Raw genomic sequence first — 26,612 nt, 5'->3', positions numbered from 1 at the left:
GTAATAGGACCAGTTCTGAGATTACGTATTAATATATTGGACTGAGAGCAAACTCTCAGATCTCTTTATGATGATGTCAGATTTTTTGCTAAATAATTTATAGTTGCATTTTTCTGTTGTAATATTGTTCTTACAGAAATCTAGCTAATATAGGGATGGCCTCATGTGGTAGGAAACCAGGCACTAAAATGTTGAGAAAATGATGAAAGGGAATAGAATGTAATGTGTGACTTCAGATGAAGTTTTAGAAGACAACTAGTTGCCTTCGTATGTGTCTATTACAAATCAACAGTTAGTCCAGTGACATAGGACAACGGCACCCCAAAAACATGCGTCACCACCCTCAAAAGGCTTTTAAAATTTGTTCCACTTTGTATTTGAAAAGGAAAACAATACTTATTTGTTAAATGTAGTAAAATGACATGACTAGTGTTAAAATGCCTTTTTAAAAAAATTTAGACTTCTGTCTGTATATCACAATGAGTTTTGTTGTGTTCAGCCTAATCTTTTGAGGGGAAATTAAATTGTTCCAGAGTAAACTGACAATGTTCATGAATAAATGGTTTTGTTGAGCTTGTCTGTGTTTTAATATTAAATATTGAGGGAGTCAGAATTTGAAATGTATGTATTTCCCAATTTCTTCCATCTAATGTACCTCATAAGTGAATGGAGAAATATTAATTTTAGAGGCACAAAATTTTTTGCTTCTTGCACTCGACCACATCGTCTGAGGCCTAGAACACATCCAGTAGGACTTGTTTTACCTAAAATATTTACAGTGCAGCATAGCAGGACCAGTACCTACCAAACAGCCCTTCTATGCGGTTTTTTTCATTTGTTGAACTGAGCAAAAGCCCTTGTCCTGAATGTTGTAGGGAAACACTGAACATATTTCCTCTCCCGGAGAATGTGTGCTTGACGTACGTCTGACTGTATACCTAGCTGATGAAGCCGTTTGGATAAAGTGTGGGACTGTTCAGGTCAGTGTTGTGGTTCTGATCCTCCAACAACCCAATTATTTTTTTCTTCTACATTCTAGCCACGGATCACAATCCTAATCCCATCCATGAATCATAGTATGTACCAAAAATAGCATATATATTAGTATTGATTCTCTTAACAAATTCCTAAAATTCGCTGAAAGTAAGATGCCATACTACCCTATGATTATTATGCAGTTTCAGTGTCAATGTATTCTTCCCAAATACATATTTTTCCATAACATATTTTCTGAAGGCAAAAGTTTCTCATAAACTTAAATGTCAGTAAAGAGTACAAGCATTTGGTCTTTGTAGATATGCTTGAGACATTTCTTTACCTGTAAGCCATTCAGTAAAGCACTGAACATTCAGAATCCATCGCTGCTCCTTGCTCTAATAACTCTGTAGAACATAGACCTAACTCCTTCCTTGGTGGGTAGTCTATAGTGTGGTTTACTTACACCTGATACACGTTCTCTACTCTCTCTCATATTTGTGGTTAGAATAATTTCGACGAAACGTTCAAAGTCTTGTGGTTGAAGGCTGAAATAGACTCATTATTTTGGGGGCTAATAAGAGTAATGATAAAAGAAAAACTATATAGATTTGAAAACTGAAGATGTTTATGATAAATTTTTTAAGAAAATGTAGGAGAGCAGCACTACTGTATTTAGTTTGCTATGTCTTAAAACTTGCCTAAACTTAAACTACTTCTTGATGTTTACGGTTATCTGTCAGAAAGGATACTTTAGTGATTGAAGGAAATTAGAAATTTTACAGTAGTGGACAGTTAATATAAAAATTGCAGGGAAATGTTCTTCAGACTGTGTTGTCATAAAAATAGAGAATGTGCTATGTATGCCATCTTCATACTTACTTTTACTGGGAGAATGCTGAGCAAAGCATCTCTTTAACAAGTCATAGTTGCCTACTACCTGTGAAGAGTTGGATCACTGGTCCCTTTTAGCAGATGGATAAAAACTTAGGACCTTTTATCTTAGCAGTGGTAACTAAAACACTTATTTTGGTCTCTCTTCCATGGTAACAGGAGATGAAACTTGAGAAGACAGTGTGGACTAATGGATAGGGTGTTGGATGGGGGTCAGGAGCCTCTCTTCTGTTCTATTCCCAGCCTGCTACTGGGTTGCTGTGTAAACTTAGATAAGCCAGTTACCCTTTCTGCACCTCATATTTTCCATTTGTGAAAACATAGGTAGAGACATTCTGTACTTAGCTCTTTACAAAGATGTGAGAACCAGCTTACTCTGAAGAAATTCATAGTATCTGGTGGTTGAAAAGAGGCTATATAAATATGTCAGTGTCCCTGTCCCCTTTGACAACACTCTTCCCATAATCCAACATTATATAAACTGTCCCTTATCAATGCACTCAAAACAGGTACCATTACAATGGGCTTTGTATTGCACAGAAGCTAAGAGTATGTCTCTGGAGCCAGAATTCCTGGGTTTGAATCTTGGATCCACCACTTACTAACTCTGTGACCTTGGGCAAGTTGGTATACTAGATTTCCTCATCTGTAGAACGGGGATAATGTTAGCACCCATCTCCCCATCTCACTGGAGTGTGGTAAAGCTTGAAGGCATTTATGAAGAGCACTGCAAACATTCTATAGACACATAATACACTTTATGTAAGTGTGTAATTACTGTTATTAGCCAGAACGATTCTTCATTGTTAACGTGGCAGCGAAGGTAAAGCATTGCCTCTGGCCTTGGTTTCTTTTATGCATCTTTTCCCAGAATGCCTGCTCCCTCTTCCTCCTGAGCACTTGTGTCTTGTTCTGCCACTCCCATAAACCCCTGGACCCTAAGGATAAGCTCTTAGTCACTGTTACCCATCATATCATCTTTAATAATCGAAGGAGTGTCACATAAAAGATAAAAGAAACTCAAATGTTTTAAACTAGTCTCATAAACGTCTGATTTATTAACTTTAAAAAAAATGCTAACAGATTTCAGATGTGTTGCAAAATAGAGTGAGATAATTGGCAGCTGGAAGCTATGACCTGATTATTATGAAAAATAAAGTCAGAAAACATCAGGAAGAAATAGAAGAACAGTTAACAGTTTAAATAGGTTCATTTTAACCTCTCTTGTCTGCTTTCTGTAGTGGTGACCATCAGTGAAGTATGGTGTGAGAGTACCAAAAAATGATAAATTGCTCGTACGTAAAGAAATAGAGCTTTCAGATTTTCAAAAATCTAAATAAAAATATTTCTTTTTCAGGGGTTAAAGACATGAAAGTATAAAAGTTTAGGTTCGATGAAAATTATTGATTAGTTTTTTTATAACTTTAGTATGGGATTTCAAAGATTGAATAGCGTCTATGAGGTAATCATATGTTTCATTGATTTTTTTTCCCCCTTTTTATTATTAGAACCAACCTACATCACAATTGATCCACCCGCATGTGGGGAGTTATCAAACTGCACCCTGACAGAGAAGGACTGCATTTATGGTTTCAAACTCGATCACAATGGTTGTCGAACTTGTCACTGCGAGAACAGTGAGTATACAGATGACTGTATTTTTTTCTGAGCTGAGTATGATATTGTCAAAGCATCTTATGTGATTGAAGACCCTTTTCATTCCTGTTTGTGACATTCCCTTAGCAACCTGAAAGAAGAAAAAGAATTTATACTTAACACAAACAAATCCGCAGTCATTTGGGGAGAGAGAGCTGCTCCTTTATTCTGGTTTTCCTCTTCATTTCATTGTATTCAGATACTCCGTGATGTCCAGCTGCACCGTAGGTGCAGCCCTAGGGGCTCTGAAGAACATCAGAGCCACCCAGTCTGCTCTCTCTATAGAAGCCTTGCTGGAATCATCCAATGACACAGAGGTCACCCACACAGAAGATGTCACATCCCACATGTGACAGCCATAATCCTTATAATGTGCTTCACTTTGTTGATCCCAGCTCTGCCTCCATGTAGATTCCAATCATGTCTCCAGGCCATGACCTCTGAAACTAGACAGAGTATATTACATTTCTTCCGGGGGAAAAAAATGCCCTTCATGTTTAAAACAATTTTGAATTCCCCTAGTTCTTCAGAGTAAACATCCTCACTCCCCTTGGCCATACCCCAGGCGATGTATTTTTTAGAACTTTCTTGCTCCTTTCCATCTTCTGACACACTTACAATATGTCATTGTCCTTATGTAAATATGTGGCCTAGAAACAAGCAAAATACTCCAGAATTTGGTCTGATTAGTGCAGTGCTACTATGTGGCCTAGGTTTGCATTAGCTCTTTGAATTACACACTGTTGGCTAATACTGAGTTTATGAGCAGCTAGAACCAGGAGGTGCTTTTATATCAGCTGTTAGGTGGTTCTTGTCCATTCTATATTTGAACATTTGATTTTTTTTAATGATATAAATGTAGGGCCAAATTTAACAAGAAATTATCCTAAGTTTTTTTTGTTTTGTTTTGTTTTTGGTGAGGAAGATTAGCCCTGAGCTAACATCTCTTGCCAATCCTCCTCCTTTTGCTGAGGAAGATTGGCCCTGGGCTAACATCCGTGCCCATCTTCCTCTACTTTATATGTGGGACACCTGCCACAGCATGGCTTGATAAGCAGTGCATTGCTCCACGCCCGGGATCCGAACCTGCAAACGCCGGGCTGCCGAAGCAGAGCGCATAATCTTAACCACTATACCACCAGGCCAGCCCCCTACCCTGAGACTTTTAAACCATTTTCCAGCTAGTTAGGATACTTTTGAGTCTTGATAAGCTGATGTCATACTTTATGCCCCCCAGCTTATATTAAATAAGTCTAACTTAAATGTCCTCATCTATCTAAATCACTAAACTAAAATAAATTAAATTGTACAGAACCAAGGACAGAGCCCTGTAGCACTAAAGACCTTCCTACAAGATGACATTGAACCATAATCCTCACTCTGTTGGTGGAGTTATTCAGCTAACAACGTCAGCGCCATCTCCACAAGGAAGTCTTCAAACACTAGGCCTGTAGCTTATCTGAAATCGAAATACGTTGTATTTGCAGCATTCCTTTGCTGGAAACCATATTTTAAACATAAAATGAAGTTAGTGGGGCATGGCTTGTCCCTCATGAACCCACGCTGGCTCCTGCTGGTCATTGCTTTCTTTTCTAAATGTCACAAATCACATGTTTAACAGTTCCTTCTGCAAAATTTTCAGTTGTGACTGTCAAGCTTAGTTTCTGTAGTTTTAGAATCCTTTGTCCCTTTTGAATTGACATCTGGCCTCCTTTAGTTTTCTGAAATCTCTTTCCGATCTCTCTGATCTCTCCCAAATATAGACAATGCTTCTATAATAAGCAGATTCTCTGTGAGCCTCTGGGTATAATTATCCTGGGCTCAGAGACTTGGAATTACTTAGTGGTGACAGAGGCTCACTTTCTGATTTATCAGTTGTCTTGGGCTTTATATTCCTCTTAACCTTAATTGTTCAACACTTCCTTTTGTAAGGATATTTTTGATAAAGAAGGTAGATACAAAGGAGTTAAGCCATTCGGTTTTCTCAGTTACATGTTATCATTACACTGTCTGCCTGATGGAGTTAGTGCTAAAATGGAGTTTATAAAACTTGTGACTGTGGTTGTTACCATCTTTAAAGTTTCCATGAGCCTCTACCCCTTGGGGGGCTGTCCTGCCTTCCTACTCTTGTTTCTGTTCAGAGGAGGGCTAGTCCCTGTCATGCACCTATCTTATCTGCCTTTTATACCTCCCTTTGGAGAGCTGAATTGTTAGGGAGCTGCTTGGCAACCACATTTGTTTCTTAAATAGCCAACTTTTTTTCTGACACCAAGATAATTGGTGATTGTATCATGAAGAGTTTATATTTTAATCTTTCTCATCTCTCTTGAGCTACACATCCTTTCTGATCGTGGGAGCGTACCAAAACTTTTTTTCTGAAATTTTCAAAGCCTAAAAATATAGATTTCATTGTGCCTAATCATCTCACTACCACCTTTACCTGGGCTTTGCTGTTATGAACATTTTGGCCGCGTGGTCATGCCTGTATAAGACCCCGGCCACTTCACAATGAGTCCTTTGTAGTTAAGTCCAAAGAAGCAGTTTCCCTCAGTTGTTATTGAAGCAAATCACAAACATATCACTGGCTTTTTGCAAATTGAGACTATTAGGAAAATTGTGCTCTGCCTGTGTTTGTGTTTGTACTGCATTCTGGCTTTGTAAAAGGAATATCCATGCATATTACCTGCTTTGCTCCTCCATTTCATTAACATGTAGGGGGAAATATATACAGGAGACTCTTGCATTTTGTGTCAACAATTTTTTTTTACATATAAATCTTTATTAGCCATTCATTATTTGCAAATTTACCTATTTATGGGGATATCAAGTCTTTCTTCCTTCCCTCCTCCCTCCTTTCTTTCTTCGCCTAGGATAGATAGAGCACCTACTGAGTTCTAGGTACTGTACTAGGTGTTAATGCCACAAAGATGAATACAATGCAGGACCTTCCCTGTGAAAAAATCTGTATCTGACACACTAATGGAATACCATCATTTCTGTAATTTAGAATTCTATAACTTAGAAAAGTAAATCCTATTAAGAGGAAGCTTTGGTCCTGTAGGAGAACCCAGGCACATGTTCACACCAAAGTAGGGGAGTAACTGACCTGTCTCCCAGGGCCATGCTCAGCAGATGTTGGTTGGGTGAATGAGCAGGGAGCCATCGGGATCGGGGATGCCATTGGGCATCTTTCTTGCCTGAGGTCCCCCTCTGTGGTCTCACCGTTCTGACCATGTATCCATTTTATCACACTGAGGTGGTTGACCTAGGTGACTCTTTTGCCATCTCTCTCACTGCCACTGTGTACCTGAAAACATAGTGGAATTTGTCAGGGATTTGTCTCTGTCATACAGAAGGCTAGTCATAGAGCATTCCACTCTCGCCCCCTCCCATTAGCAATCCTGATTACTTGACACCTTTGGAAGCCACACCTTTGGGAGATGAGTCAGATTAAACCAAACTGCCAGATCCTTGGTTGTCAGGTTCTTGTGCGCACCCAGCTTTCCTCCCAGGCTCTGGCATCAGACTGACCTGCATCTGGGTGTGCAGGGCAGGTTGCCTGCCTTCTCTGGACCTCCTCTGTAAAGGGCAATAATGGTACCTAACTTGTGTGTTATTTTGAGGACTAGATAAATTAATGAATGCAAAGCTAGCTGTACTACCCAACATATGGGAATTGTTTACTCTACACGATAGCTGTTTTAGAACAAATCCATTTCTGAGTCAGCCTAAAGCTAGCTGACGTGGAAAGCCCCCAGCTTCCCCTCCTTTTGTTCCAACACCAACCTGCCTCCAGTTCTTCCTGTCCTCTGAGGACACTCACACAACTTTCCTTTTACCTTTTAATTTTAACCCTCCAGTATTCTCGTTCCCTTTCTCCTGGTTTAGAAAAAAGAAAGTTCCTTGTAGTGAAGGACAGCATCAGTATGTTCTTTTTCCCATTGCAGCTACTTGATAAGTATTGATTTTGTCTCAGTTTCTCCCTTACATTATTTTTCTGCATCCCACCAAAGCCTTTTTACATGCAGTGGTCCTAACCATTTATACCTAAGTTTTCTGTTAGGGATTAGACCTGGTTTATATAGACCACTGGCATTAAGATTTCTTAAAATAAGACCATCGCCAAATAAATATATCTCCCCTATTCATTGGTTTGTTGTTTGCTCGTTTGTCCTTTCTTCTGTTCATCTAGCATTTATTGAGTGCCTACTATATACCTAGCACTAGGGATATGAAAAAGGTAAAAATGGACCTCATCCTTGACTGATATTGGTAATGTGTTGGTAATGCTGGTAATATGCTAACATGTTGTAATGATATTGTAACATAATCAAGCATGTTATAGACAGCCATTCTAAGATTGAAGTCAAAACCCAGTAGAAACACGTCCTTCAAAAGTACATGGAAGGTACATGACAAAGGATTCTTGTGTTTGAACATATCGTTGCTTTGCTATTTTAACCTGCAACAAATAACATTCTTATAACACTGCTAAGCAAAGTAATGCATCAAGGGCGTACAGAGAATTTAAATTATCCCTGATTCATTTTCTCAAAGACATATTTAGAATCAAGAAAAGAGATATGATGGAAAATGTTTCAGAAAGTATGATAGCAACAAAACAAAATGATGTCTTAAAACTAAAATCATTTAGATAAGCTACTGTAACCTAACGCTTTTTTGGCACAAGCTATTCATAACATTACTTTTTAAACAAGAATGCTTGTTGCTGTCAAATAGACATAATACACTTGAGTTTACTATATGAACTATGTGTAGTAAATGACATCTGTATGAATTAAATGCCATCAATCTTTTGGCATCTTATTTTCTACATCTTTAAAAATAGTAGATTTGACTGGATTATTTGTAACTTCTCTTCCAGTTTTAAGATTCTGTAATTCTAGGAATTGGTAATGCTTTTATCTGGAAACTGATGCAGATATAGAAAATTAATGGTAGCAGGGAGAAAAAGCCTTCATGTTTTTTGTGAAATATATATCTGAATCAAGCATCTAAAGAAGGTTGCAGCGTCAAATGTAGGGAGGCCGCAAGGGCTGGCCTGAGGTTGCCTAGTGGTTAAGTTCGGTGCACTCTGCTTTAGCGGCCTGGGTTCAGTTCCCGGGCATGGACCTACACCACTGGTCTGTCGGTGGCCGTGCTGTGGCAGAGGCTTACATACAAAATAGAGGAAGATTGGCAACAGATGTTAGCTCAGGGCAAACCTTCCTCAGCAAAAAAAAAAAAATATATATATATATATATATCTATATGGAGGCAGGCTCCTTGTTTTCATTTCTTTGTAACTGTGAACTAACACTCATCCAGGTCAAGATTGGGACCACCATTTGCAGTGTTGCATGTCCTTATTAAATAGTCTCAGGAACTTCATGGCCTTCTTAACTGATAGCAGGATGGTGCAAATTGCCAGTACCCAAGAGTGTGAAGTATTGCGGCAGAGAAGTGCAGCAGGACTCTAGGGGCACCATCACAATGTGTTCTATATGCAAGTTACCGTGGTATCCACTTATACTAAAGTACTTATGGGGCTCCCCGCCCTTGTGCTACATTTTGGCCCTGGGAACAACCATCACTTTTTCTCTAGAGTAGACAGAGAGTTTACTACACAGCTGCTGTCAACCAGCCATAATGCACAGACCTTGTACTTTGCCATTATTTTTTACTTTCTCTTCAATGGTAATTTTCCCCTATGGATTACAAAGCATTTTTAGATCAAGTAAAGTCATAATGCTGAAAAATTATGAACATAAAGCCACTGTTCTTTCTGTGGTTGCCTCAAGTGATGTACTAAAGCTTTTCAAGCAAACTTATAAAGCCCCCACTCACCTATGAATTAGATGTTTGTAATCTGTCTATTCTGCTCTTTATGTAAATGTTTGCCTTGATGATATAGCTCTCTGAAGAAAAGTCCATAATTGATACTTGTATCTAGGACTACCTTATAGTCTTCAATGTTCTTTATTTCTGCACTAGAAGATGGTGTTTTGAGATGTTTAGCAAGTGGCAGTATTTTGGAAAATTTTCAATACTAGCAGAATAAGTTTTTTCATCCTAGTATTTTTCTATGAATATGGCAGTCTTGATGAGAGTGGAGGAACAAATAGCAAGAACATTGATCCATTCATTCAGCAAATATTTATTGAACACTCACTCCATGCTAAACACGGTGATAGCACCTGGACTGTATAAATAAAGAAAATAGATCTCTGCCCTAGAGCTCCCTTCTGTTGGGGAGCAGAGTTGAGATAGGCTCGGACCATAGCATGCCAGCGAGCAGTCCCAAGTCAGGGCAGCGTTGGAGCATCTTACCATAGGTGGCATGGCCAATCTGCTGTTGATGAATGCCTTTTATTTTTGTTTAAACATAGCAGTCTTTGCTTGAAATTCCCTTCCATTGCAAAGCAGATGTAAAGGCAAATTTAGTTTATATCACATATTTTAAACTTGATAATGCAACAGCTTTCTTTAAGGGTGAAGACCAGTCTAGATTAAAGTCAATGGAAAAGCTCCTTTTTTTACAGGACCAGAAAAATAAAGTCACAAATGGGCTCACACTCCAAATTTTCAAGGAATTTAATCCTCATGCATGCTGACTCTGAGAAGTTCTTAGAGTATTCTTAATTCATCTGTTTCTCAACGGTAATCTACTTGGTGTCATAACTTAAAAATTCTTGTAATAGAAAAATAGAACTTAGATCTCTGTGTCAGAGAAAGAAATGTGGCTCTGAAAGTTTTCTCCCTCCTTCATCATTCTCTTAATAATGGGAAAGAGGTGAAAAATGATGACCTTTCAAGTCATATAATTACAAATTTTTAAATGAGCCATTTAGAATTTTGCTTTTAAGGATGCAGATTAGTAGTCACTTACTTTACAGTGTGATACAGACCCACGAGGTTATATTAAATATGTGTAATGAAAGGTTTATGATAATGACAAAGTAGAAAATAACATAAATCACATTTTCCTTTTTAAAAGATAGCAAATTGAGTATTCGAGTATTGCCAGCTAAGATTCATGAAAGATGCTATCTTAAAATATTTACGTAAAACTTGAACCCATTTCACCTATTAATTGTAGTTAAGGTTTAATTTTAGATTATGAGATTTATACCATGTGGAGGGGACAGATGTGTTCTGTTTTTCCTAGTAATTTATGCATTATTTACAGTACTTATGCTTAAAGGATGTTCAAATAAAATAAAGATTCATTTATTATTGCAACAAAAATAGTCTCTGCTTCCCATGTTACTAATCCGTGCAGAACAATAATCAAACATTGCTGTACTTTTGCCATCACCATATCAACTTCTTTAAATTTGATTATCTTTCAAATTCTGCATTTAATTCAGACAAGTCTCAATTTGCTTTAGTTATGTCACTAAGCATGCTTTTCTCACCTTAACATTTTTGTTCCCTATATCACTCTGTTAAGCCTTATATCATACCTTTTAAAATATTTTTTAAAGATTTCTGTTAAGCTAATATCTCCTCTAGTTTTTTTTTGTCAGCTACCATTGCCTTCTTTCCTTTTCTTTTTCCTTCTAAAATAATGTTATAACTGACTAACAGAGGACAGTTAAACATCACTCCAGAGTCTGCTAACAGGGGAGAGTTTGAAAATTTCAAATTGTGGACAGTTAAACATTAATCTAGATATTTCTGTGGCACATACATTTTCCAGTCAATTAACTAAGTATATCCAAATACGTGAATATTTGTCAGCAACAGAGAAAAAATATCTAAATGAAACACTGAATATTTCACTTTCTGTCATGTTACAAGAGATGTACTTTTTAAAGAAAGTGTCAGAAATCCCTTAGGCTGCATGTAATATGCAGTATTATAGGATAACGTCTAAAACTCGTAAGAGTAAACATTGCATGAACATTTGAGAACGTGGGTTTTCGGGGAGGTACAGTAGGAACAAAATATATAATGAAATTTGGTGTGTGCCTTTCTAATTCTCACATTTAACAATAATGGTAATCAGTAGTTTGAGATGACTAATAAGAACAACTTTCTTGAAAAAGTGCACTCAGTTTCATCCACACCTGCTCTTCAGTGCCAGATCGGAGTTCAGAAATCTGTTTTTCAACATTGGACTTTATTTTGTATGTTAGGACCAAAACTTGGAGTTATGTTGTGATAATCGTGGAATAGCACAATCTATGATTTTTAAACATAGCTAATGCAATGGTAGAGCTGAGAAATTTCCATCCCTGAGAGATTGGAAGATTAGGTGAAGGTATTGAAGCGTCGATGTGTTCTGTCTGTTCGTCTTTGGGAGAAACGTGCTGTCCGTGTGTCTTCACAGGGGAGGAGCTGTGCACGGGCCTCAAACGAGGCTGCACCCTGGACTGCCCCTTCGGTTTCCTCACCGATGCCCACAACTGTGAGATCTGTCAGTGCCGCCCACGGCCCAAGAAGTGCAGACCCATAATCTGTGACAAGTATTGTCCATTTGGATACCTGTACGTATTTCTTAATTCAGATCTATTCTTCATTATCTATAACTTGATGAAACATCTGTACCTACTTTTGTTAGCTGTTTTGTGTGTGTTTGTGAGTGAATCAATGTATCGAGTCCAGAATATCTTTGCTTGTTTTGTTAGATGAATCAGAAAGCAGGGAAAGGCGGGTGTGTCCAAAGATAGGCATTGAGTTTTACTCTTAGTCATCTTTGAAGACGGGCCAGCACCTTGTTATGACACTGCCCTCTGGGTCTGTTATGTGAGACTTCCTCATAGCAAGGGCCTTTGGACACAGCCAGGGGCAATGGCATTGTCATGAGGTCCCAGTGTTGTAAGTGCTGCAACTTTTCACAACTATCCCAGCGACTGTTTTGTGATAACTCGTTTGACCTATACTTTAAGATCAGTGGACAGCGACTCATTTGCTATATGGAGCATATATGACTTGATATTTTACCTTCGTGCTGGTCTACGGTTTATAATATTTTTTTCTTTATGTAGCAGTAGATTTTATGAAGTTCCTTGGAGGTAAGAACCACAACTTATATTTTCAAATATTCTTTATTGAGTCAAACCCCATGGTCATCTAGATTATTCTGGGGGAAAAATAGACACTTCTCATTTGTTTCTTTAGTGTCTGTATTAACATTTATTTCTGTCTTTATATCAAGTTGGTCACTTAAAAAATGACCTTTCAGAATCTTGCTTTACCATCCCTTCTCTGGCTGCCTTCCATTTTAGTCTTTTTGCCTTTCCAATTTGATGTATTTATGTAGTGCTAATAATTTTAAGGGACTTAGATCCATTATCTCTTCCCATCTTCTTAAAGTCGTTGTTTTTATTCTTCCTCTTCTTAGAAATTCTAGTTTAGCAGGGAGGGGGGAATCTTAATTCTAATTTTAATTCGATAATTAAGTTGGGAACATTATTCTTAAGAATTCCCCAAGCAAACTAATAAATCATCATTGTTCCTAGTTCTAAAATATTTATATGATACCAATGAAAGTATAGTTACTTCTTAACTGCTAATGTAGAATGAAGTGTTATTATCAAAATAATAGCTACAAGTACTTGCTGCAGTATTATGACAGTTTAGAATCAAGGCTGCATTCCAGGCCAACCTTCATCTTGGAAAGAAATCCCTCAGAGGATTGTGGATTTCTCTTTGTATTCCTGTCGGTAAGCACCTTCAGGAAGGACCAAGTTGACCACCGTAGGGAAATGAGTACTGCCTCGGCTGGAACACGTTTCAGGGATAGCTTCTGAAGGAGAGATCTTGGCTGGACACCACATGGGAGGGTTAGGATGAAGGCAGCCATTGTCGCCTCTTATGTACACCTGCTGAGTGGATTGTTACTGTATGTGTGCAGCAGATGCTGACAGAAGGGAGGGAGGGAGAGATGGATGGATGGGTGGGTCTGTAGGTGAATAAATGAATGAACAAACAAATCAGTTACAGCCTTGGTAGATCTTCAAATTGACACAATATATGACATGAGTATGAATCATTCATTTAATTCACTGTTCTCATTATGTTGACCTAAATAAGTACACCTTCGTGTTCAGTTCTCATTTGACTTGGCAGATTGTGGTTTAATTGTCACTTGGGCAGGGGTATATTAAGGGCTTCCCAGAGGGCTGTCTTCTTTTAGAGCCCCTTAATTTGTCCAACGTGAGAGAGAATAGGGTTGGTTTTTTTTCAGTTGAACACCACTCTTGCCACTTAGGGCCACTTGAGATGAAACCTGAGGGTAAACAGAGTAAATTCTCCTTCTCTGAGGCCCAGGAAGCCAATGAGGGCAGAGCCTGTGGAGGAGTGTTAGCCTGAGGAAGGACTCAGTCCTGCGGCTGGTGGACAGAAAGCAGAGAAGGGTGGGCGAGCTCCTTTTGTAACAGGCAGTGTCATGTCCCTTTTAAAAAAAAGAAGGAATTGTTGGTAAGAAGTTTCTTGTCCAGAAAATCTCCACTTAAACTCCTGTGATATTTTTATAAACATATATTTATTTAATGTCATCTGTCTTATCAGCACAAAATTTAGGCACTCTAGCTTATTAAAGGAAAAAAAAGTTCATCCAGCCTTTTTCGTTTACCCCATATGCTTCAGTCCTACCCCGTGGATGGAGCATTTTTCAACTGGTATTCTTTTCTAACTAATGGGGTAATTGCTGAACATTGACTGTAGGACCTCTCAAGGCTTTTATTCTTTATCAGCATTTGGGTAGTGTTCCCAGGTCTATGGATCCTTAAGTTCTCCTTTTGTCTGCTATAAGTTTCAGTAGATATCTCATTAAGACTTTTACTGGTGTCTGAAATTTCTCAGAGAATGTGGTCATGTGGAGAAGCCTGTAGCCCTGACGGAAGGACTTTCCCCTCATGCTGGCCTCCAACATTGACCAATAGTATATCCTCACCGTCCTATTCGTGGAGTTGCACATTCATCTTTTATATTGTGGTACCACTTTTCCTAATTAAATCAACAGTTTTGTTCTTGGGATCCTGACAGTAACATCCCAGAAGCACGTAAGTGCTCAGGCAGTTCTAAACCTTGGCTGTGGGTAGGTGGCGGTCACGGCCACCGGGAGCTAATTACACATCACTCCAGGAGTTTGGGAGAGCAAAAGTAAGTCATTCTGCTTAACAGCAATATCACTTCAGTGACCCTTGGTCTGAGCGCTTGGGCATCATTTGAGACTTTTGGATGTTCTGACCTCTGACAAAATTTTAATTACCCAGGAAGAATAAGCACGGCTGTGACATCTGTCGCTGTAAGAAATGCCCAGAGCTCCCATGCAGTAAAATCTGCCCCTTGGGTTTCCAGCAGGACAGTCATGGCTGTCTTATCTGCAAGTGCAGAGGTAAGTGCAGATGCATGACCCTTCCCCTCAGAGCGACTAGAGGCACAGAAACAAAGAACAGAGGACATGATGTAAATGAAACAATTTCAGTGGTTGCTTTCTACTCTGACACCAGTGTCACTCTCTGTGGGACCATCCCTTTTCCTTTCACCTCAAAGGAATAAAAGCTCAGAATAGAATTTGAAGTAAGCGTATAATGGACGAGCACGTTGACCAGATTAATCACGTCTTAGCTCTTAGTTTTATTTGTCACAGGAACTTAAGCCTATAGCACGTATATCTTGACCTCCCTCTGTCCAGCAGTAGATTGATACAGTCAAGTTCCCTTTCCAAAGCCCTTGAGGGTGGGTGTGGGGAAATAGTCTGCTCATGTATTTTCTGGTAACACAGTTTTCCATGAGAATTTAGACTTTAGCTGAATAAGCACGTGCCAGCCTATAGCAGTGTAAAGGCAGGAATCCTGGGCATACCTTTTGCCTGAGATGTCTCGCTCCAGGGATGTTCCTGAAGCCCTCTGAGCATGTGCCCTGACCGCCATTTCTGCCCTTACCCCACCTCCAGCCCAACCGCTCACCCCAGTATGTTTTAGTTGTCAGCATGGTCCACAGATTAAGCAATAAAAGATCTGTAAAGTTTGTTTTGTGTTTTTCAAAGTTAGATGGTTATCACGTTATTGCTGTTTTTAAGGCATCAGAGTAAACAAAAATCTAGTCACTGCTTCAATTGTTCTGCTGAACAAAAATCTATTAGTTGCGAGGGGCCCAGGATATCCCCACTGGATGACTTCTAGAGTGATTATTCTGCGTTTATTAAACATGTGTAACATTTGTTATGAAATCAATGCTTGTTTATTGTATAAAATATGAGAAAGTCGAGTGAAAGGAGTAAAAATCAACTATAATCCCACCAATAGGCGAGAAACATTTGAAGGTTATTCATTTTTCTTTTTTCAAAATTGAGAGCATATTGATGTAAATTCTTTTCACGAGGCTTTCCCGTGTCATGAACTGTCCTTTGTAGGCGTGATTTTTGGTGGCTGGGTAGCATGACCTGTAAGGACACTACAGGCTGTTTCTCCTGTACAGTAGCTGCTGCTTTACCAGGCTGCCTTCTGTCTGTCCAGAGGTCCCTGCTTCAGCCGGGCCACCTGTCCTATCAGGCACATGTCTGTCCATGGATGGCCATCATCATAAAAATGAGGAAAGCTGGCATGATGGGTGCCGGGAATGCTACTGTCACAATGGACGGGAAATGTGTGCTCTGATCACCTGCCCAGTGCCTGCCTGTGGCAACCCCACCATTCATCCAGGACAGTGCTGCCCGTCATGTTCAGGTAAAAGCTGGCTGCCATCTTGTGCGCTCCCTAAGCAAATGGTTTCTGCCTCGCAGTGCCTCATCCCATCTGTAACTCTGGGGAAATGCAAGGAACAATCCCCAGAACCCATTTCAGGTCTCTGGGTTTTGTCAACAACAGCCACACAATCAACCAGGTGCTATAAATGATTAGTCAAAGACCAGAGAAAATTTTAAAGCTCTAAAACTACTCTCATTATTTTTGAATGGTTTACTCAATATATTGGTCTTTGAACCAGATTTTTGTAAAGGTATGTGGGCTTAAACTCCAGCTCTCCATTTTATGGATAATATGTTAAGACTGATTATCTTAGTTAATTGGAGGAGATTGGTGCTAATTTTATTCCATAAAAGCTTTTTTTTTTTTTCCCCCTAAGATTCGCCCTGAGCTAATATCTGTGGCCAGTCTTCCTCTATTTTGTGTGTGAGCCACCACCACAGCATGGCCACTGACAGGTGGTGTAGGTCCAACTGTAGGGAACTGAACCTGGGCTGCCAAAGTGGAGCTGCCAAACTTAACCATTAGGCCACCGGAGCTGGCCCAAAAGCTTATTATTTTTAAAATAATATTTGAGAGGGAGAGAGTTATTGAATTCTGTGGCTATTGCTCTCTTTTAAATTAGTGGATATGTGGCACTCCTGCCAAATGGAGAAATTTAGAGTGACCACATATCCAAAACATTTAAAATCATAATAACGGTAATCGAGATAAGTTACTAGAACAGAAAACAGATTTATAATTCTTAGGGGTCTGAATGATGGTTGTAATAGTAATTATTACCGTAATACCTCATGTAGTGCCTTTCATCAAAGAGCTCAACACAGTTTATATTTATCATTTCTTCCTCTGTGCAGGCAACTTTGAGTTAGGGAAAAATATACCTAGGCAGTTTTTCATTTGGAAAACAGACACAGAAAGATTAACTCTCTTACCCAAAGTAAAATAATGTCAGCTGGAAAGCCAGGGAGAGGTGAAGTCTCCTGATTCTTGCATCAAATTTCTTTTGAAATTGAAATGTACTGTCAGATTTTGGAGTCATGATTATTTTTCCTCTGGTCAGTCCTGGTCTTGTATCTCCCTGTGGATGAGTCCACCTAATGCAGTGGGTACAGTCAGGAAGGCAGGCCCAGCCTGGGAGAGAAGGTGGCTCATGCTGACCAGGCTGCACCTGCCTTGGCTGCCACGGTGCGGGTGAGGAGAGGGACACTTGAAGATCCTTTCAACTTGGAGATTGTACACACCTCAATCACTAAGGTATGAGAGTGACAGGCAGCCCCCATCCCCCTGAAGAGGACCAGATTACAGTGTTTATGTTGTTTTGTTTTTCCCCCATAGTTCAGTCAGATATACTCTGTATTGAAACTATTTCCTTTTTCATGTTTGGTAGTTAAATATGAAAAACCACTAGTGCCTACGAAACAGAAGGTAAATGATCAGTTTAATGAGACAGAACTCTGTGTTGACACTTTGGGGAAGGAAAAGTCATTTGTTCCGGTGAAGACTCCATGCTTTAATTATAGGTGTGAGTGTGTCAAGTGTGGCCTGCACCTGAGTCTTTGCTAAACGTGGACTCGGGGAAGAAGTCTGAGCCCGACTGGTGGAAATGCAGGACACGACTAAGAATGGATGATTAACCTGAGAACTGCAAGACGGGGAAACCAAAACTAGTTTTCTCTATTACAGAGATATGGAAAGTTCTTATGTAAACACAGACAGAATTATTGACATATCATGGGTGTGTGAATATCTACATATACATGTATAAAAACACATATATTTTGATATATATGGATATATCCAAAAATCTTTAATGGATTCCCATATATGGATTCTTCTGACTAGAGAACCCAGAACTGTTGCATTCGTGGACTCCTACTTTAAAGAATATTTTCTCCCCTCGTCCATTCAAGGATCAGCTGTTTTTCTCTCTGGGATACGTGAGCAGCTCCTGAACTCTTCTGTTAGAAGATTCACCAAATGATATTATTTCTCATATTTTTTCTCTCTTTCTCACCCTCTACCTTTCAGGTTTTTTTTCATCTCCATGTCTCCAGCCAGTCTCATGTTTTGCCTTGAGACACATAGTATATAGAGCAAAGGGATTAACAAGATAAGACACCTGTAAACACACGTTGTTTTTCTTCTGACCACTTCCCTACACGTCAGCATTTAAAAGGGCAGTCATTGTCGATCTTCTCTAAGCCCTTTTTGAAAGCAGTATGGGAGCCTTTTCCAACATTAGCTTATTGATGCTCTTTGGAACAATTTTTTCCTTTCTGTAAACCACGAGAAATGCACTTCTATCATCTCGTCCCAGCTCAATTTTCATTCTAATTCTCTTCCTCTCTACTTTGCTCATATACTGGAAAGTTCGGTCCAGTTGCTTATGAATATAGGCATTGGCTAGTGTCAGTTTTCTGTGATATGTCCACTTGGGCAAAGTTCCAGGCTTTACTAGTTCCCTTGAGATAAAGCTGTATTAAAAGTTACCTTCTTAGCTGGAAATTGGCCCACACCACTGTATCTCATCGGTGTTATTGACTCTCACTGCTGACCACTACTTTGAAAGTAGAACTCTTAGGAGATTTCAGCTCTGAGCATCTCTGCACAAACAGGGTAGTTCTCCTGGGGCCCGATTTCCACTGAGCTCCAAGCATGAGCTAGCCATGATGTCTCCAGACTGCTCCTCGGCAGGGTTCAGCGCTGTCAACACCTTCATGAAATGCTTGTTGTATTTGGATTACGTGAATATGGTTAATGTCCTCATACTTCTCATTTCCCCAACACAACTTCAGGGCAACTCCCAGTACCTCTCCAGACATTTTCAGCATTAAATTCCCTTTCTATCATTATCATCTCACCACGAGACCAAAATCGCCTCTCCTCTGGGGAGAGAAAGCATAGTTATCATCAGCCTCTGAGCGTTTACCTCTCTTAATGGTGACATCACCCAACAAATGTTTAGTCTCAGGTGAGGGTTTTCAGACTGTTGATTCCGAAAGAGCATTCTGGCTCAGTTTGCTGGCAGCTGGTCTAGATTGGGGTGTGGCGTCCTCAACAGCAGGACATGTTTCCAAGCATAAAAGTCCTCGGGATCCCAGAGATAATGAAGTGGATGGGATACAGATCATTTGGAAGTTGTGTTCAATCTGGAGGCATTTCCATGATCCACACAGACATAGACTTGGGTTCAAATCCCTCTCTGCCCTTAATACTCTGAGCCCTCAGTTTCCTCATATGTAAAATAAGATAATAGTACCTACTGCCCAAGGTTGGTGTAACAAATAAATGAAATAACACACGTAAAGCACTTACCATGGAAATTGAACCATAGCAAGCATTCAGGAAATGAGAGATTGTTGTTCTAGACAATTCCTACACGTTCTCAGAGATCCCCCTGGAGGCCCCTGTTCTCGGCAGTAAGAGTCCTTTCCCCGTAATTTAGTTCTCTTATTGAATTCTCTCGTTACTATTGACAGACTCAAACCACTTGAAGCTCACTTCATGAAACTAGCTCTTCTGCTAGTGCCTTATATTTCTGTGCATGGATTATTCTCTTCACTATTCTCTTGATAAGAATAGAGTGAGAGGGCCGGCCCCGTGGCTTAGCGGTTAAGTGCGCGCGCTCCGCTGCTGGCGGCCCGCGGTTCGGATCCCGGGCTCGCACCGATGCACCGCTTCTCCGGCCATGCTGAGACCGCGTCCCACATACAGCAACTAGAAGGATGTGCAACTGTGACATACAACTATCTACTGTGGCTTTGGGGGAAAAAATAAATAATAAAAAAAAAGAATAGAGTGAGATGCTCTATAGCCAGTTCTTCTTTGTCCCTTAAAGCACACAGCACCAGGTTCTTTAAGAATTGGTGAGTCTGCAGATGAATAATTCCTTGTGTTTTGATTTTGTGTCATTCCCCAGATGACTTTGTAGTGCAGAAGCCAGAGCTGAGCACTCCCTCCATTTGCCACGCGCCTGGAGGAGAGTACTTTGTGGAAGGAGAAACGTGGAACATCGACTCCTGTACTCAGTGCACCTGCCACAGCGGGCGGGTGCTGTGTGAGACAGAGGTGTGCCCGCCGCTGCTCTGCCAGAATCCCTCACGCACGCAGGACTCCTGCTGCCCGCAGTGTACAGGTAACCAGCGCCGTGCCTCAGGATGCGCTTGGCAGGGAAGGCTACAGCTCAGGCGTTGTCATTCTGCAGGACCAGCAAGCCAGATTGAGCCCCACGTGGGAGCATGCCAAACCCAGTAGTCAGTAATCCAGGCAGGAACATCTGGCAGCCCGCTTCCTAAATTCATTCCCTTCTATCGATCACGTATTTATGCAATCAATAATCCTTGCACCTGAGATGACTTTGAAAAAAAAGAGATTGTTTCTTTCTGCCACTTTTTTTCTTAACCCTACGTCTGAGACTCAAAAAATAGTCCTGCTACACCAAATTATTCCAAATGATTTTGCTAATGTGAAAAGTCATTTTTGTCTTTAAAAAATGTGAAGAGCAGTTATTGATAAATAATGTAAATAAAATTCTTTGAAATTTGTAAAGGTGGTGAAGATACTTTGAGAATGTTAAACCAGGGGAATCAATAAAATATGCATAAAGTTCACCCCCTCAAACCTGTGATGATTCATAAGTTAAGATCCAAAAGTATTAAGTGACTAACACATATACAAAGTATATTATTGTTTTCTTCTTTTTAGTTTGCAGGTAATCTGGCCTTCACAGGTAAATATATGGTCATGAAACAAATATAATTAAATTTTGTCAAGACTTTAAACATAAGTTACTGGTTTTATAACTAAAGTAGCACTTTCAATTAACACTAGAATCTATGACTTTTTTTCAAAAGATATTTAATATGTATATATAAAAAATTACCAAGCTGACAGCACAACTAGTTTTATTTTGTCGTTGCTTAATCTTTTATCTTTTCAACTTAAATCAATAACCATTTACCTTCTAAATGTATATTCTTAGAGCATTTCTGCTCAGTAAAACATAAAGCCTTGTGTTTTATTACTTTTTTTTTTTTTACATTGGATTGTCTAGTTGACTGCCCAGAATCTACTGTTCTGTCACTATATCCAGCATAGCCAATGTCCAAATTCTTCAGGGGTTCACACTGATAATACATTTTTAATTACATCTGATAAACTTACAGGGGTATCCACATTATTTGCTATTGTCGTCATGTGCTGCTGCCAAGGTATTATCATCTTAGTACAAAATCTTTGGGGTAATTAGCAGCCATGTTAATCTGAAAAGTTTAATTAGTATACCATCTTTCCTAGTATAAGAAATAGTTCCTTGGTATTATGTTGTTAGGATATACATAACCTAGTCCCCACTAGATTTTTATCATTATCACTCTTTTACTCAGATGCAAACCCTGCTGATGTTTCTCTGTTGATATATAACCATGACTATTTCCATCCTCCTGGTAGAAACCAGTTTGAGTAGTCTCTTCATTGGTAATCATGAATTTATGTCCATTTTAGATATTCATTTTACAGATACTTAGGGAATGCCTGTGTTTAGCCATAGGATCCCGGGGTTAATGAAAACAGACACAACTCTTGCCCTATGGAATAATAGTCCAAAAGAAGAGGCAAACAATCCACTATTCCACATTTAAGTAAATAATGACAGAGTGAGAGGAGTGCCTGGAAAGGAAAGAATAAGAGCACATATAACCCAGGAAGCTTCAGCTAAAGTGGGAAGTACCTCTGCTGCCACTTGTACTAGGATCTGAGGACAAATACAGGGGTTGGTTAGGGGAGGGGGACAGGGAATGGGACTTCTCCACAACCACTGGCCCCAATTCATTGGCAGGACACCTAACTAGACTTAGAGGTTCAGCCCAGACAGAGAACAAGAGCTACCTAGAAATGGGACTGCTGAGCACGAGAGGGCGTGGTTTCTTAGAGCCGGGGTCTCAAGGCCAGTGCGCACGTGCAGAGGCGCTGCAGATTCTAGCCAGGGGGGAGGCGTTCCTGTCTTCGCTCGCCCGTGCTTCCTAACGACACGCAGCAGCTCCTGTGTGCCTGGCTTTGATTTCTCAGTTATAAACTTATGCCTGGGTGACTCTTCCTTTCTTTACATGTAACTTGAGAGATACTTCAATGATAGCCTCCATCTTAAACGTTAGGACTTTGTTTTATATATCCGTATTCCAAAGATTACTCTTACATCTGTGAATAAGAGTGTATCTGGAAAGATTTTATTTTAAAATCAGTCACCCTAGGGTCCACCTGGTGTCACAGAGGTTAAGCGCTCGCTCTGCTTGGGCAGCCTGGGTTCGTAGGTTCGGAACCGACGCACCGTTTGTCAGGCCATGCTGGAGTGGTGTCCCATATGAAGTAGAGGAAGATGGGCACCGATGTTAGCCCAGGGCCAATCTTCCTCAGCAAGGAGGAGGATTGGCATCGGATGTTAGCTCAGGGCTGGTCTTCCTCACAAAAAAATAATAAATAAATAAATAAAATCAGTCACCCTACCCCGTAATTGCTCTTTCTGAACTTTCCATCCATAGTTTAGATAAAAAGTCTTAAAATTCAAAACAGCAATGTTCTCATGTAACAGTAAATTTCAAGAGTAGCATTGACAAATGGTGTATTTCACGTCTAGAAAAATACCATCTGTAATCTTAGGATACTTGCATCCTAAAGTAGTCCAAAAATGATGTATATGAGTAGAAGAGCTGCTTCCCTCATGGTGATTGTGTGTCCTAGGATGCTTTCTCAGTCCCTCTCTCTTTTGGCTGTCTCTCTCCTCTGGCCTGGCTTAGAGAAAGGTCTGGAAATGGAGATGGGTTCATGAAGAAAGATCGAGCCTCCCTCCAGGTGAAGATATTTCACCAAAGTACAAAAGGGAGAGAAAAGAGTAGCACTTCTTTCTTTTTTAAAACTTTTTAAATTCTCTTTCATTCTTTATCACATAGAAGAGAGAGGGAGGTAGCATAGACATAAAAAGAATGAATGAACACCAGTGAAAGAACTGGTAAAAACAAAATAAAAGAGTTAATATTGGGAATCAGAAGTAATAAAGAAGGGGTCTCTAGGGCCGATAAAATGGGAAGAGAGGCCCAAAGAAGAAAGATACCGTGAGCAAGATTCCCAGCTGGCATTTTCAGTCCGATTCAATCAGGAGTCCCCTGCCTGGGGAAAGACGACCTTCAGGCTCTGCATGTCAGCTTGAATGCTCGATCCAGCACTGCCAGCACATTCCCATGTTCTCTGGGGTCTTCCCCAGGCCTCAATAAGAGGCCTCCAGACTCCAGGATATTCATTTCAGCTGTTATTTCATAGCTTCATTGCTGCTATCCCTGCTTCCTCTTCTAAAGTTTTAGATGCTAGGTTGGGCGTTGCTCGCAAGAGCTAAGCCATCATAACCCACAGAAACCTCGTGGCAATTTGCAGTGCCTAGTGTAGACTGGAGTGAGTTGTCCTGCTTTCCAGTTAGCATTGGTCAATCTCTTTAAAAGAAATTTTCCCTAGACATGGATGACCCCAGAGAGGTCACTAGAAAGTAATCCCATCTTACCATCTTCAAACCATATGCATGTGATCCATGGAGCCATACCTAAAATTCGGACCTAGAGCACGTTTGGAGAAGTGGAACCAGTGGCTGTTCTTTCATTTGTGGCTGCCTTTGGGACTGGTAATAGGAGATAAGATTACACGATTTAAAGGCGAGGTCATGGACCCATTCATTATGCTGCCTTCCCTCTGTCCCTCAGAGAGAGCCCCAAATAAAGCAATTGCCTTGCTCCTCAAAGAGGTTCTTGTCAAATCAGACTTGTTGGCTGTAGGGTGTATTCATGAGGTGGATGGACAGAGAATGTGAAATTTAGAGCTTCTGCATCACTGTGATAACTACATGTTTATCTCAGTTAATTTCTGTTTCATGGATGAAAATAGCCAAGTTCATGAGGTTGATTCTGAGAGGAACAGATGATAATTCTTTCGACCATGTATCCATTGAGAAAATGTGGTTCTCTTAGAGGTTTGCTAGGCAGGACCATTCTGGCTATTTCTAGACTTTTGAGTGGTGACGGTGGTTGAAGGTAGTCTCTCTTATCAGCGGAATTGTGACATTTGTAAAGTAGGAACCTCACTAACTTATGTTTTCCTTTGTTATATCCCAGTCAGGTTTCTGCTTGAGGCTGTAGTTCTCATGTAATTTCAGTTAATGCTGAGACCCAAAGAGATATTGGGGTTTTCTGGTGACATTCTTTTCTGTTGCAAGTTGTAACTAGATCTGGGGATCCTCAGGTCTGTCTTTACATAGCGAAGACACAGGTGATGGCAGAGGATTTCTCTGTGGTGCATCCTGAGTGATTTAGGTTTCCCATCATGTTTCAGCATTAATGTGAATGCCTGCACATTGGAACATTACGTGTCGGTGTGTTTTGGTAGGTGCAGTGAAAATCCATTTAGGTATTGATTGGTTAGGACTGCATGTGGCTGCAAGTGAGAGAAAACCCAGTTACAGTTTTTAAACAAATAGAGGTTTCTTTTATATACGTTAGAAGACATTTGGACACAGATGTTTATCAGCATTGATTCAGTGTCTTAGTGATGTCGAGGCCTTTCTCTTGCAGGTGTGAGAAGGATATTTCAGGTATAGGCAACAGACTCATATTCAAGGCAGGAAGAATGTGGAAGGGTGGTGGGCAGCATTCCATCTGCCTTTCTTTTAAGCCAGTGAAAGCTTTCCCAGAAATCCCCTCATCAGCCATTCAGTCCCATTCGCTACAACTGAGTGACATGGCCACCTGTAACTGCAAGGGAGACTGAAAAAGCAGGGAGCAGGATTGTCTTGTTTGACTTATACCCCTTGTGATCCAAGTCCTCAACCACCACCACCCCTCAAAAAACATCAAGGTTTTGTTAAGCTAAGTAGAAGGGTAGAGTGGATGTTGTGCAAGCAACTAACAGAATCTCTGCAACAGATCTTTTGTGGTCTTTGCTGTTTTGCTTTAAAATTCACGACCCTGCCCAAATCAGACTTGCTGTTTATGTACTGAGTCATTTTTACAGGAGGCACACAAAACCGCAGTGACTGAGTGCTTGTTAACGAGACCGAGGGAAACTCACTATGTTGCACGGTTGGTGGCCTATGGCATCTTCTTTTCCCTGCTGACCTTATGTTCATTTTTCCAGATGAACCTCTCCAGCCTTCCTCATCCCGTAATGAGAGCGTGCCTAGTTACTGCAAAAATGACGAAGGGGATATATTCCTGGCAGCTGAGTCCTGGAAGCCTGACGTTTGTACCAGCTGTGTGTGCATGGATAGCGTAATTAGCTGTTACTCTGAGTCTTGCCCTTCAGTATCCTGTGAAAGACCTGTTTTGAGAAAAGGCCAGTGTTGTCCCTACTGCATAGGTAAGACCAAGAAAAAAAATCCTTCATCTCTACCAGTGGCCACTAAATCTACATGAACAGTCATTTGCTTAGATCAGTTAATATTTTTTAAATCCATTTTTCTGGTTGACGTGGCACACAGACCCAAAGTCGTAGTATCAGGCCAGGGGAAAGATGTGCGAGATGTGTTCCCAAGATAAAACATATTAAGAATAAAGAAGTGCTCTCTCAGAATGTCGTGATGGTATAGCACGGTCGTGTTCTATCAGGCTCCTTTGCCATTTCAGGGTTTTCGGTATTAGAACTCTCTTTCTCCACCGTCTTATTTACAGTGGTCTTTTTTCCCCCACGTAGAAACACCGTGTTCCATATTAGAGCACACTTTAGTGCACAGTTTGCCGCTGCCTTGAGAGCAGCTAAACACGAAATGCTAACTTAGTCTCCCAGGTATTCCTCTATCTGCTGACGCTTAGTTGATTCCATTTAAACCACTTGGTCGTCCATGTTAAGGACCTAAGGATGCCAAGTGAGGCCTGAGTAACTGACAGAGCCCTCTCCTTGTCACCCATGGGGACACATCTTGTGAGCAGAGGACATATGTATATTAGCCTCCGATGTCTGTACCAAAACTAGTCCTATGGACGTAAGCCAGATGCTGTTCTGGAGTCCAGAAGGCGAGGCTCACAAAGCTGGCAGCTCTAATAAAGGCACAGTCCCTGCTCCCAAGGCTCTTGCCGTCTTTGATTGCTTTTGTATCAAGTAAAGCTCATAAAGTCAAGTGAAACACAAGGACACATCTCAATCTAGTGTGAACCTATCATCAGAGTAGCAGGTAAAAAATTTGGCAAGCCGTATTAATTGCAGGTATTGTGCATTTATTGTTGGAAAATTTTGCATGCTTTCTAGATAGAAGTCATTGCATATATTTGGGGTGGTACCTGAGGAAAAGGAAAGATCTTCTAGCCACAGAGCTTTGTAGCAGCTCCCATAGCTGAGCCGATGAATGGCGCTCAGGTG

At 40.3% G+C, this 26,612-nt stretch overlaps 1 protein-coding gene across 6 annotated transcripts in view; it reads left to right on the top strand.

The window, feature by feature from the left end:
* The window catches only part of CRIM1 (cysteine rich transmembrane BMP regulator 1), a 193,449-nt gene that overhangs the window by 136,833 nt on the left and 30,004 nt on the right, over positions 1-26,612 (top strand). For 4 of the 6 annotated variants that reach the window (XM_058551447.1, XM_058551446.1, XM_058551442.1 and 1 more), the window contains 6 exons: positions 3,378-3,506; positions 11,861-12,017; positions 14,751-14,872; positions 15,996-16,205; positions 20,146-20,361; positions 25,395-25,616. In XM_058551447.1, the coding sequence (XP_058407430.1) occupies positions 3,378-3,506; positions 11,861-12,017; positions 14,751-14,872; positions 15,996-16,205; positions 20,146-20,361; positions 25,395-25,616 (1,056 nt within the window). The remainder of the gene's footprint in view (positions 1-3,377; positions 3,507-11,860; positions 12,018-14,750; positions 14,873-15,995; positions 16,206-20,145; positions 20,362-25,394; positions 25,617-26,612) is intronic. The other 2 variants (XM_058551443.1, XM_058551444.1) reach the window with 2 other exon arrangements.

This window comes from Diceros bicornis, chromosome 12, assembly GCF_020826845.1.
Source record: "Diceros bicornis minor isolate mBicDic1 chromosome 12, mDicBic1.mat.cur, whole genome shotgun sequence".
Taxonomy (NCBI): Eukaryota; Metazoa; Chordata; class Mammalia; order Perissodactyla; family Rhinocerotidae; genus Diceros; species Diceros bicornis.
Note: the sequence above shows the minus strand (reverse complement) of the source record. Positions and strands in the feature narration are given on the sequence as shown.